This window comes from Panthera uncia, chromosome B4 (assembly GCF_023721935.1).
Source record: "Panthera uncia isolate 11264 chromosome B4, Puncia_PCG_1.0, whole genome shotgun sequence".
Classification (NCBI taxonomy): Eukaryota; Metazoa; Chordata; class Mammalia; order Carnivora; family Felidae; genus Panthera; species Panthera uncia.
Genome location: NC_064809.1, coordinates 31,625,135 through 31,638,285, shown reverse-complemented (window position 1 = coordinate 31,638,285; position 13,151 = coordinate 31,625,135). Strand labels below are relative to the sequence as shown.

At 39.8% G+C, this 13,151-nt stretch overlaps 1 protein-coding gene across 1 annotated transcript in view; it reads left to right on the top strand.

The window, feature by feature from the left end:
* The window catches only part of FZD8 (frizzled class receptor 8), a 5,741-nt gene extending 1,368 nt beyond the window's left edge, over positions 1-4,373 (top strand). The window contains exon 2 of the mRNA XM_049626644.1: positions 4-4,373. Coding sequence (XP_049482601.1) covers positions 4-975 — 972 coding nt within the window. The 3' untranslated portion in view covers positions 976-4,373. The remainder of the gene's footprint in view (positions 1-3) is intronic.
* The last annotated feature ends 8,778 nt before the right edge of the window (positions 4,374-13,151 follow it).

The following is a 13,151-nucleotide window of genomic DNA, read 5'->3' as shown; positions in this document are numbered from 1 at the left end:
GGCCCTGGCGGGCGCGGCGAGTACGAAGAACTGGGCGCTGTGGAGCAGCACGTGCGCTACGAGACCACGGGCCCGGCGCTGTGCACCGTGGTCTTCTTGCTCGTGTACTTCTTCGGCATGGCCAGCTCCATCTGGTGGGTGATCCTGTCGCTCACGTGGTTCCTGGCGGCGGGCATGAAATGGGGCAATGAGGCCATCGCTGGCTACTCGCAGTACTTCCACCTGGCCGCGTGGCTCGTGCCCAGCGTCAAGTCTATCGCCGTCCTGGCGCTCAGCTCCGTGGACGGCGACCCGGTGGCCGGCATCTGCTACGTGGGCAACCAGAGCCTCGACAACCTGCGCGGCTTCGTGCTAGCGCCGCTCGTCATCTACCTCTTCATCGGCACCATGTTCCTGCTGGCCGGCTTCGTGTCGCTCTTCCGCATCCGCTCAGTCATCAAGCAGCAGGGCGGCCCCACCAAGACGCACAAACTGGAGAAGCTCATGATCCGCCTGGGTCTCTTCACTGTACTCTACACCGTGCCCGCCGCCGTCGTGGTCGCCTGCCTCTTCTATGAGCAGCACAACCGCCCGCGCTGGGAGGCCACGCACAACTGCCCGTGTCTGCGGGACCTGCAGCCAGACCAAGCGCGCCGGCCCGACTACGCCGTCTTCATGCTCAAGTACTTCATGTGCCTCGTGGTGGGCATCACCTCGGGCGTGTGGGTCTGGTCCGGCAAGACTCTCGAGTCGTGGCGCGCCCTGTGCACCCGCTGCTGCTGGGCCAGCAAGGGTGCTTCGGGGGGCGCAGGCGCTGGGGCCGCAGGGGGGGGTGGGGTGCCGGGAGGTGGTGGGGGCGTGGGGTCCGGTGGGGGCGGGGTCCCGGGCGGTGGGGCGGGATCCCTCTACAGCGACGTCAGCACCGGCCTGACGTGGCGATCTGGCACGGCCAGCTCCGTGTCTTATCCAAAGCAAATGCCATTGTCCCAGGTCTGAGCGGAGGGGAGGGGGCACCCGGAAGGAATGGGGAGGGGGGCGAGGAAACCTAGTGCAGGGAAGGGACAGTCGACGGGCTGAGGTTCCCACCCCTTCACCGTGTTGATTGCTATTAGCATGATAATGAACTCTTAATGGTATCCATTAGCTGGGACTTAAATGACTCGCTTAGAACAAAGTACCTGGCATTGAAGGCTCCCAGACCCAGCCCCCTTTCCTCCATTGATATGCGTGGAGCTCCTCTCGCCAGGCGTTAATCTCTGTTGGCAGCGGAGGGTGGACTCTGCTGCTGCGTTTCAAAACGCAAGGTTTGTAGCCCTCGCTGGTTGCCATTTGCTGAGCTTGAAGCCAGATCTACAGATTTCACCTGAGGGACCTGTTTTTCTCCCTCTACTCTCCTACGTAAATTCTTACTCCTAACATATCCTAGAGGAGGGATGACCGCGACCTAATGGAATTGCACGGTTTGGGTATTCTTAATGACCAGGCAAATGCCTTAAATAAACAAACAAGAAATGTCTTAATTATACACCCCAAATCAATACGGGTTTCTTACATTAGAGGATGTATTTATATAATTATTTGTTAAATTGTAAAAATGTGTAAAATATGTACATATTCAAAGATATACAGTCTGTACATTTTTTTTGTAAAAAGTTTAGAGGCCACCCCTGTAAGAACAAATATAAGTATTCTATTTTGTCAATAAAATGACTTTTGATAAATGATTTAAACATCGCCCTCTCCCCCTGCCTCTTCTAAGCTGTTACCTTTAAAGTGCTTGCTAAGGACACGCTGGAAAAAATGGACATTTTCTGGTTTCTCATTTTGTACTCTGACCTTAGGCATGGAGAAAATGACCTGTTAAACTCTAGTTCTTAAGTTGTTAGCAAAGTAAATATCACTGTTGAACTGAAATCAAAATTGAGTTTTTGCACCTTCCCCAAAGATGGTGTTTTTCATGAGAGCTCTTTTCTGATCCATGGATAACAACACTCACCTTAGTGTATGTAAGTGGAACTTTTGCAAGGCAATAATTGCACGCAGGCCTTGTTATTTATCTTGTATAATATGACTAAAGGCTTCAAAACCCCGCATTTATTTCTTGGCGTGCCTGATTTTGAAAGCACCTGGGTTTTCAGGGACCGAACACACTGCTGAAGTGCAGACGTTAATGTTTTAAACCATCGATCGCACTTTACAGTGTAAGTCACTTGACTATCTGGTAGCGGAGCAGGCGTTCTTTAATGGATTAAACTAACGGGTTAACATCTTAATAACCTTCCAGGCTTGTGTATATCAAATGTGCTTCTTTTTCTAGAGAAAAAGCTATTGTTCCTCTGTCAAGACTAAGCTAATTTATTTGAGCAGAAGGCTGTTGAATTAGCAGAAGAATGCTTTGGCAATTGTTGAACTTTTTACCTGTCTGCCCAGTGGCCCAGCACATCATTCCTTTAAGAGGAGCTAAATGAATAGGGTTAATCTGTAGGGAACTTGGTCTTTTGAGTTTGAAAAACTTTGATCTTTTCTCCTCTCCAAATGTGCTGTATAGTCTGAAGTTTCTTTCCCTGCTGCCCGGCTCCTCTTGGTGCAGACCAATTGGCCACCGCGGAGCCTTAAAGTTCTTCCATTAAAGGGATGTGGGACTTTTACTTTAAAAAGGAGAGAGAGCGAGGGAGAGGAAGACTTGTAACAGTTAGTGAAGACCAGAGGCACAAGTGCGCTCAGCCTTTTAAACAGCTTTTCCCGGCATTGTTAGCCAGCCTGCAGGCAGCTAGGCATGGGTTGAAGCATTATAGAAAAGGGCTCTGAATGCCCTACAGGTGGTCTGTGCACATAATCCCCCAATTTAAAGCGTTTTCCTTTGCTGGACAATTGCATTACAAAACTCCCTTCTTTTTCGCCCCTAATTGAACCAATGAACTATTATAAACTACAAGTTTTTCTTAAAAAAAAAAAAGGAAAAAAAAACCTCAGTGCCTAAATTCTATTGAGTAAATTCTGGCAAGTTTTCTGAACTGAACCTTTTAAAAGCACCGGAAGTAAATGCTTCTTCAGACATTTCACTTTTCCAGATATTTTTATTTCTCATGCTTGTTATTTTCTGACAGATTAGCAATAATTTAAAAGTAATTGGTAAGGTTGTGTGTTCATACTGAAAAGATAGCCCCAGGTCCCTTATTAACCTGTCAATCAAGATAAGAAATGGGCAGCTACCCCTGCTAATGATGGGGGGCATCAAACATTGCAGGGCGGGAGGCGACGTGTTCTCTGCATCCTGCTAAAATGTTTGTTCTCTTTACTTTTCTCAATAGGAATATTTCGTGATTAAAAAAAATTTTTTTTAATTAATAGGATGGAAACTACTTCCTTGGCTGATCTTTCTCGTGTGAGAGGCTTTTAAGAAGAGTTTCTTAGTAGAAACATTTTGCAAATCCTTTCCAGAGTAATTCTTGGTGGTAATTGGATTTTTAAATTATATATGCCATAAAAGAACACCTACTTTAGCTATCATGCTGATTATGTTTCTTAAAGTCAGAGGCACTGTAAAATCTTCACCTCCCAGCAGTCTTATTTATTAAAGAATTACTGTTTTGTAACTTAAGTACCAATAAGTGGCCTGCATCGAACCCATGTGGTGACACTCATATAGAGTATATAAGCCAGCCATAAACTTTACAGTTTCAGTAATAAAGTGTAATTTTGAGGGCACTTCCCATAGTCTTTACCACATATATGGGGTGGGGAGAGAGCTAAAAGTCACTACTTAGCATATTGGTGTTCTAACATAGCAGCATTCTCATTATTGACACATTTCCAACTATGTGACAGTGGGAAATGTCCAACTTTGAAGCTTTTTCCTTTATTAATTTTTCAACATATCTTTGTAAAATGCCATACTTGATAGCTTTTGCAAAATGACTATAAATGTGCACAATATAAACAAGTTTACTAAACAAGCAAAAAAACCCTCCTGACATTCTGAGGACAACTCTTAGAAGGTTTTAGTAAGACCTGCACCTGTAATCACTAAAGACTGACTTTAGAAACATACTGAAACACAAGTGCTGGTTCTTTGCCTTGAAAACTAAAACTTGAGTTGCAAAGTTGCTAATATCCAAATGGTATCTATTAATAGAATAAAAGACTCAAAATTTATTTGGGGGGGTGGGAAAATGGAGGAAGAGTCTCATTTTGGCCATTTGCCTTAGTTAGACAAATGAATAGGTTCCTTGCCAGAACACCCTCTTTGTGCTACATTAACTATATGGAACAAGTGTTTTTTGTTTTTTGTTTTTTGTTTTTTAATTTTGTCAAACATGGGAGGTGAGGGCGCAGGGAGGGGATATGGTGAATGTGTGGCTAGAAGATAGTGTAAATAAAATCTAATATGGTTAAATCCATTAGTAAAGCCAAAGCTCATTATAATTACTTGTGGGGAAAGCCATGTGAACCACTTTGCTTTATAATAAATGCAATTTGAAAGTACTATAAAAGGGGACAGAGTGGGGGGGGGGGGGGGGGGTATAAAAACGTTTAAAGAGCAAACTGTCATTATTACAGTTTCCTAACTTGCACTGATGGCATTGCTGGTTCCTATAATCCTTGAAAGTTTCGGGGAAGAAAATCAGAATGTCTTGCCAAAAGAAAAATTACACAGAGACTCAAGCAGTTGCAGAGTACAGGACGCAATTGAAAGTATAGGTGCAAACATTCTGTAAAGTCTCTCCGAAACAAATCACGTGTAACCATCTGCTTTCCACGTGTGATACCATACCGCCACCTTGTGGTACCCAAAGTTCCAGAACTGGGAGGTTCCTTCATTCAATTCCTTCATTCAAAAATACTGAGCCTCCACAATGCTGGCCCTGTCCCATGCACAGTGCCCACACAGAGGGCCTGCAAGCATTTTGTATTCATAATTTTGAATTTTTCAGTTTAAGGCCCCACAATATCTTATTGAATTAAATACTCAATATAAACTTTATACTAAAAATGTAATTAAGTTCTTTCTGAAATTATCTTCTGATTAACTTTTATTTAAAGAGTGGGCTACTCCCCAAAGATCCACCACCTAATGAGGATGGATCCAAAATTTAATGGGAGAAAGGATGAATCAGGAAGAATATTTTGAGGTGGCATGTAGTTGGCTCGCTTAATGTACTGTTTTCCAGTTTCCCACTTAGAGGTTGATCTGCTGAATCCAGTGGACACTCTTCAGTGCTGTACATGAATGCTATTGGGTTGGGTGGGATGCAGGCTGTCCTGGTTACCCAGCCAGGTGTTTGTGGGAACACACCAAAGAATAGAAACTGTGCTGGGAAACAAGGTCAGCCAAAGGGAGGAAGGGAGAAGCATCTGCTCTGAAATGTCTGAGCCCTGAGGGAGGAAGATTCCCATACACAACAGTGTGGGAAGACCAGGCCTTTAAGGGGGCAGGGGCTGCATATAGGGAAGAGGCAGCCTTACAAAGCCTACATCTGAAGACTTCCTGTTATGAGAATCAGAACGGCTGATGGGGACAGGAGGGAAGGAGGAAGCACTGGTCAAGAGGATACAGCTAAAGATGTTAGAGGTCACCTACCAAGATCATGGAATTTTTAAAGACAGAGATCCCAGGGTCATGGAGAACTTTGCTACTCCATGGACAATTAGCAGGGGCAAGATCTAGGAGCATGATGGATATGTAGAATCTCAAGTCGCTTGCTGAATTAGAAGCTGTATTGTAACCAGGTCCCCAAACCCAGAAGCCCAAAGAGGTCCAGACATGCCAAAGTTCATACAATCAAGAGCAGACCTAGGCCTAGAAGCCACTAATCCTACTTGCCATTCCTATTTCTATAGTTCTTTCCCAGCTGCTCTGCTGTCTCTGTAAATCCCTGAGATCATCACTATGTGCATCCATGCCTGAACATCATGATCTTACCAGAGCTATGTTTACTAGTTACACAATCAGAGCACAGTACAGGTTTCTCCACAGTTTGGTGCTGACCTACACACAAGAACATACACACAGACTGAGAGTCTGCCAGATAGCTTTGGAAAGGTTTGCCTCTTAGGTCCCTGATTGACTTAGGCCAACTCACCTAATCTTTGCTGCCTATGATCACAGTAATGCAATAATTGGCATAGTGAACATTTTCTTAGTTAATACGAAAGGCCCAAGGGCACAGAATCTGCCTGCTAGCTTAGTGAGGAGGAGCAGTGACCTGGAGAGCTCATAGTGGGGAGAGGAGCCAAATGTGGGAAATGCCTGCCCTGGTCAGCAGAAGCTTCAGGGGCCTTCAGGAAGAGCCCAGCTCAGGGTCGAGGATGGAAGGTGAACAACAGAGCCAGTGGGCAATGAAGGGAAAGGAAGGGAGCAGGAAAAGAGCTTGGGGCCTATGAACTACAAGGAGAGCATCCTGGAAATCTCAGGAGTGAGAGAACAAATCAAAAAGCAAATTAGTTCAACTGACTTAAGCCACAGGCCCTAGGAGATGACCTAGGAGGATGGGTAGTATCTGAAAGGGCAAATGGTGGCTACAGAAGGATGGAAGTAAAGGAAGACTGGCCAGGCAAGAGCAAAGTCAAGATAAATTTTAACTAAACAACCACGGTTTTTGTTATTGTTGTTGTTTTTAAGTTTGTGTATTTATTTGAGAGAGAGCATGCACACATGTACATATGCAAGCAGGGGAGGGGCAGAGACAGAGAAAGAGAGAGAATCCCAAGCAGGTTCCATGTTGTCAGCCCAGAGCCCAACAGGAGGCTCAATCCCATGAACTGTAAGATCATGACCTAAGCTGAAATCAAGGGTCTGATGCTTAACCAAGTTTTAATGGGTTTCCAAGCCTTGGCAGAGAACTACTATTCACAAAAAACAAAGTACCTATTTATATCACCTTATTTAACAGTAAGGTGAGCTAAAAATGTAATTAAGCTGTATTGAAACTTTTATTTAAAGAGTGAGCTACTCCCCAAAGATCCACCACCTAATGAGAACAGATCCAAAACTTAATGCGAGAAAGGATGAGTCATGAAGAATATTTCAAGGTGGCATGTAGTTGTCTCACTTACGTAAATGCACTATTTTCCAATTTCCCACTCAGAGGTTGATCTGCTGAGTTTTCTAAATTAGAGAAACAATCTCCAGCATCGGTCCCTTAACTTGTTTCTAATGAAGTAACACCCTGCAGTGGTTCTCACTCCTGCCTACAAATCTGAAGCACTTCGGGTGTTTCTTAAAAATACCCATTCTGTGGCACCACCCCCAGATCAATGCAATCAAAATTTGGGGGGATGGAATGTGGGAGTCAAAGTTTCTAAAACTATCCTAAGTGATTCTCATATGTGGCCAGGGTTGAAAACCAGAGAACATAAGTGAATATGGTGTTGTGACCTAAAATGAAACAAAATAGAAATTGATAAAGCAAACTAGCTATTGTCATCCAACTTGACTGATTTAAATAGAAGTGGGTTTTTTTTTTCTTTTTTTCTTTTTGTCACCTTGAGTAAGTAAATATTTGGGAGACGACAGGAGTGCCCTCACCTGGTCCAAAGGCAGAACTTCATGCTTTGTTGTTTGGAACTGAAGATGTAACCACACAGAGCAGTTTTGGAAAACCCTGCTTTCTTTCACTTGTAAAGAAGTAAGAAAGAATTGTTTACATAGGGGTAATTCTATTAAACTAGAAATTAAACCCAATCTGTGGACCTAAAAGGAACCAACGATGTTGATATATTAGTTAGGAAGGATATTTAAAATGTTTTCTTTTTCTTCAGTAAATGTTTATTCAGTGGAACCAACTCAGCTGGAAGTGAAAGCTCATCCTGTAGTGACCTAACAAGAGCATGACTTTCCAAAAACAGGTGGTCTGTCATTTTATAGTCCAGGAGGCAGGTTGGCTGAAATCCTAAATATGTGTCAGTATGTGTATGCATCTTTAAAGGGAACCTGATACTATCTTACCTAATGATGGAACTTTGCTCAAGTTTTGGAATTTTAGGATAATGTTTATGCAGTGCAGAAATCTACTTTCTGTGGATCCCTGCAAGATGTAACAAGTCCTTAACCAGAGACCCAGAAAATAAGATTCATTACTGCAAGTAAACTCTGAGGTTTTCCTGAGTCTATGTAACAAATATGATTTTAGATCTTAACTGGTAAGCCTCATGAATTTCTATAAGAAGTCTGAGCAGAGGGTAATAGGTCATGAAAGGGATACAAACTTTGTGTAATACTATTAAAGAGTATCTAGTAGCTATATGAGATATGTAGCTATGAGAGCCAAAACTAAGCTAATTATTCAATTTAATCATTCTGGAAAATATCTTACAAAGAACATTATTTTTACATGATTAACTAGAGGAACTCCAGTAAACTGCAGAAAGGCAATAAAACAGAGACATTAAGAACACTGACTCTGAACCCACTGCCTGGCTCCACTTGTGTGTGATCTTGGCAAGTTACCTGTCCTCTCTCTGCCTCAGTCTCCTCATCTGTAAAATGGTATTAAGAATAGTGCCACTTCATAGGGTTGTTGGGAAAATTAAATCTTAATACAGATAAAATGCCTATAACAAGTCAGCTACCATTATTAAAGAGCCAGTTTTTTATTGTAGTGATGCTTCTATGTATATTTTGTCTTGTTTATGTTTTACTGTGGTTAAAAAAAAAACGCATAGCACAAACTTTACCATCTTAACCAGTTTTTAAGTGTACATATTTGTAATGTTAAGTATATTCACGTTGTTGTGAAACATCGCCAGAACTTTCTCACCTTGCAAACCTAAAACTCTACAGATTAAACAACGCCCATTCCCCCTCCCCTCAATCCCTGGTAACCATCATTCTTTCTGTTTCTGTGAATTTGACTATTATAGCTACCTCATAGAACTTGGACTCATACAATATTTATCTTTTTGTGACTTATTTCACTTAACATAACGTCCTCAGAGTTCATCCATGTTGTAGCATGTGACAGTATTTCCTCCTTTTTTAAGGGTGATTGATAATCCAGTGGATGTATACATCACATCCTCTCTGTCTATCCATCCATTGATGGGACACTCAGGTTGCTTCCACCTCTTGGCTATAGTGAATGATGCTCCTGTATATATATAGCTATACAGGAGCATCATTCACTATATCACATCTTCTTTATCCATTCATCTGTTGATGGACACTTGGGCTGCTTCCATAGCTTGGCTATTGTAAATAATGCTACAATAAACATAGGAATACAATATCCCTTAGATTAGTGTTTTCATATTCTTTGGGTAAATGCTGAGTAGTGTGATTACTAGATCATATGGCAATTCTATTTTTTAATTTTTTGAGGAACCTCCAGGCCGTCTTCCATGGTGGTTATACCAGTTTGCATTCCCACCAAAAATGAACAACACATCCTAACACTAGCTGTTTCATGTGTTTTTTATTTTAGCCATTCTGACAGGTGTGAGGTAATATCTCATTGTGGTTTTGATTTGCATTTCTTTGATGATGAGTGACGTTGAGCAGGTTTTCATGTGTCTGTTGGCCATCTGTATGTCTTCTTTGGAAAAAATGTCTGTTCATGTCTTCTTCCCATTTTGAAATTAGATTATTTGAGGGTTTGGTGGGAAATGTATAAGTTCTTTATATATTTTGGATATTAACCCTTTATTGGATATGTCTTTTGCAAATATCTTCTCCCATTCCATAGGTTGCTTTTTAGTTTTATTGGTTATTTTCTTTGCTGTGCAGAACCCTTTTATTATGATATAGCCCCAAGAGTTTATTTTTGCTTTTTTTTCCCTTGCCTCAGGACACATATCTAGAAATATGCTGCTACCGCTGATATCAGAAAAATTACTGCCTATGATCTCTTCTAGGATTTTAATGATTTCAGGTCTCACATCTTAACACATTTTAGTTTGGTGTAAGGAAGTGGTCCAGTTTCATTCTTTTTCGTGTAGCTGTCCAGCTTTCCCACAACCATTTATTGAAGAGACTGACTTTATCCCATTGTGTATTCTTGTCTCCTTTGTTAACGATTAATTGACCATAAAACTGTGGGTGTATTTCTGGGATTTCTATTCTGTGCCATTTATCTGTGTGTCTATTTTTGTCCCAGTTCCATACTATTTTGATTACTGCAGTTTGTAATATAATTTGAAGTCTGAAATTGTGATACCTCCAGCTTTGTTTTTCTTTTTCAAGATTGCTTTGGTTATTTGAGCTCTTTTTTGGTTTCAATTTTAGGATTGTTTGTTCTCGTTCTGTGAAAAATACTCTTGGTATTTTGATAGGTATTGCATTAAATCTGTGATTGCTTCAGGTAGTATGGGACATTTTAACAATATCTGTTCTTCCAATCCATAAGCATGGAATGTCTACATTTGTTTGTGTAGTCTTCAGTCTCTTTCCTCAGTGTTTTATAGTTTTCAGAGTACAGGTCTTTTACCTCCTCAGTTAAGTTTATTCCTAGGTATTTGTTTTGGTGCAATTGTAAATGGGATTGTTTTCTTAACTTCTCTTTCTGTATTTAGTGTATAGAAATACAGTGGATTTCTATACATTGACTTTGTATTCTGTGACCCTACAGAATTCATTTATCAGTTCCAGTAGTTTTTTGGTGAAGTCTTTAGGGTTTTCTTATTTGTACTATCATGTCATCTGCAAATAGTAAGAGTTTTACTTTTTCCTTACTGATTTAGATGCCCTTTATTCCTTTCTCCTCTCAGATTGCTGTGATTAGGACGTACAATATTATGTTGAATAAAAATGCTGAGAGTGGACATCCTTGTCTTGTTCCTGACCTTAGGAGAAAAGCTCTCAGTTTTTCACCATTGAGTATGATGTTCACTGGAGGTTTTTATAGAAGGCCTGTATTCTGTTGAGGTACATTCCCTCTAAACCTACTGTGTTGAGGGTTTTTATCATGAATGGACATTGTGCTTTGTCAAATGCTTTTTCTGCATCTGTTGAAATAATCACATTTTTTATCCTTTCTTTTATTGATGTGATGTATCACATTGATTGATTTGTGAATATTGAACCACCCTGACAACCCATGAATAAATCATACCTGATCATGGTGAATGAATTTTTTAATGTATTGTTGGATTTGGTTTGCTAATATTTTGTTAAAGATTTTTTGCATTTATGTTCATCAGAGATATTGGCCTGTAGTTCTCTTTTTTTGCTGTGTCTTTATCTGGTTTTGCTGTCAGGGTAATGCTGTCCTCATAGAATGAAGCTGGAAGTTTTTCTTCCACTTCTATTTTTTGGAAAAGTTTGAGAATAGGTATTAACTCTTCTTTAAATGTTTGAAAGAATTCACCTATGAAGCCATCTGGTCCTGGACTTTTGTTTGTTGGAAGTTTTTTGATTACTGATTCAACTTCATTGCTGGTAATTGGTGTGTTCAAATTTTCTATTTCTTCCCGTTTCAGTTTTGGTAAGTTATATTTTTCTAGGAATTTCCCATTTCTTCTAGGTTGCCCAATTTTTTGGCATATAATTTTTTATAATAATTTCTTATAATCCTTTGTATTTCTGTGGTGTTGGTTGTTATATCTTTTCTTTCATTTCTGATTTTGTTTATTTGAGTCCCTTTCTCTTTTCTTTATGTTTTCTTTTCTTTTTTTTTTTTTAATGGGCTACAGGTGTAATTTTGTTGATCTTTTTGAAGAACCAGCTCCTAGTTTCATGATCTGCTCTATTGTTTTTTTAGTTTGTATATCACTTATTTATCTTTTAATCTTTATTATTTCCTTCCTTCTGCTTGTTTTAGGTTTTGTTTGTTCTTGTTTTTCTAGCTCCTTTAGGTGCAAGATTAGCTTGTTTATTTAACATTTTTCTTGCTTCTTGAGGTAGCCCTGTATTGCTATAAACTTCCCTCTTAGAACCACTTTTGCTGCCTCCCAAAGATTTTGGACCATTGTGTTTTCATTTTCACTTATCTCCATGTAATTTTTGAGTTTTCTTTGATTTCTTAGTTTACCCATTCATTTGTTTAGTAGCACATTACTTAACCTCCATGTATATGTGTTCTTTCCCAATTTTTTCTTGTGGTTGATCATAAAGCTGTAGTCAGAAACATGCATGTATGTCTCTGATCTTTTTGAATTTGTTGAGACTTGTTTTGTGGCCCAGTATATGATCTATTCTGGAGAATGTTCTATGTCCACCTTAAAAGAATGTTTATTCTGCTGTTTTGGGATGAAATGTTCTAAATATATCTGTTATATCCATCTAGTCCAATGCATCATTCAAAGCCACTGTTTCCTCATTGATTTTATGTTCAGATGATCTGTCTATTGATGTAAGTGGGGTATTAAAGCTACTACTATTGTATTACTATTGATTATTTCCTTCATGTTTATTTTTAACTGTTTTATGTATTTGGCAGCTTCCATGTTGGGTGCATAAATACTTAAAATTGTTATATTTTCTTGTTGGTGTGCCCTTTTACGATTATGTAGTGCCCCTCTCTGTCTCTTGTTGCAGTCTATGTTTTAAAAATTTTTTTGTCCAAAATAAGTATTGCTATCTGGCTTTCTTTTGATACCCATTTGCATGTTGGATGTTTCTCGATCCCATCACTTTCAATCTGCATATGTCTCTAAGTCTGAAATGAGTTTTGTAGGCAGAATATAGCTGGGTCTTATTTTTTTTATCCATTCTGTCACTCTATGTCTTTTTGTTGGAGTGTTTAGTCAATTTACATTCAAAGTAATTATTGATACATATGTATAAATTATCATTTAGTTACTTCTTTTGTGGTTGTATTTCAAGTTCTTCTCTGTTCTTTTCTTCCCTTGCTCTCTTCTCTCATGGTAAGTTGTCTTTATTTAGTGATATACTTGGATTCCTTTCTATTTTTTGCATATCTATTACTGGTTTTTGTATATGGTTACCACTAGGTTTGTTTATATCTTCTGCATATAGCAGTCTATATTAAGTTGATAGCTGCCTAAGTTTGAACCCATTCTTTATTCCTCTCCCCTCCATGTTTTACATGTATGGTGTCATACTTTACTTTTTTTTTTTTTTAATTTTAGGAGCCCCTTGACTGATTTTTATAAATATACTTATTTTTACTCCTTTTTGCTTCCTACTTTTCTTACTTTTATTTATGATCTTTCCTTTCCAGTCTAAGGTCCCTTTTAATATTTCGTGCAGAGCTGTTTTAATGTTCACGAATTCC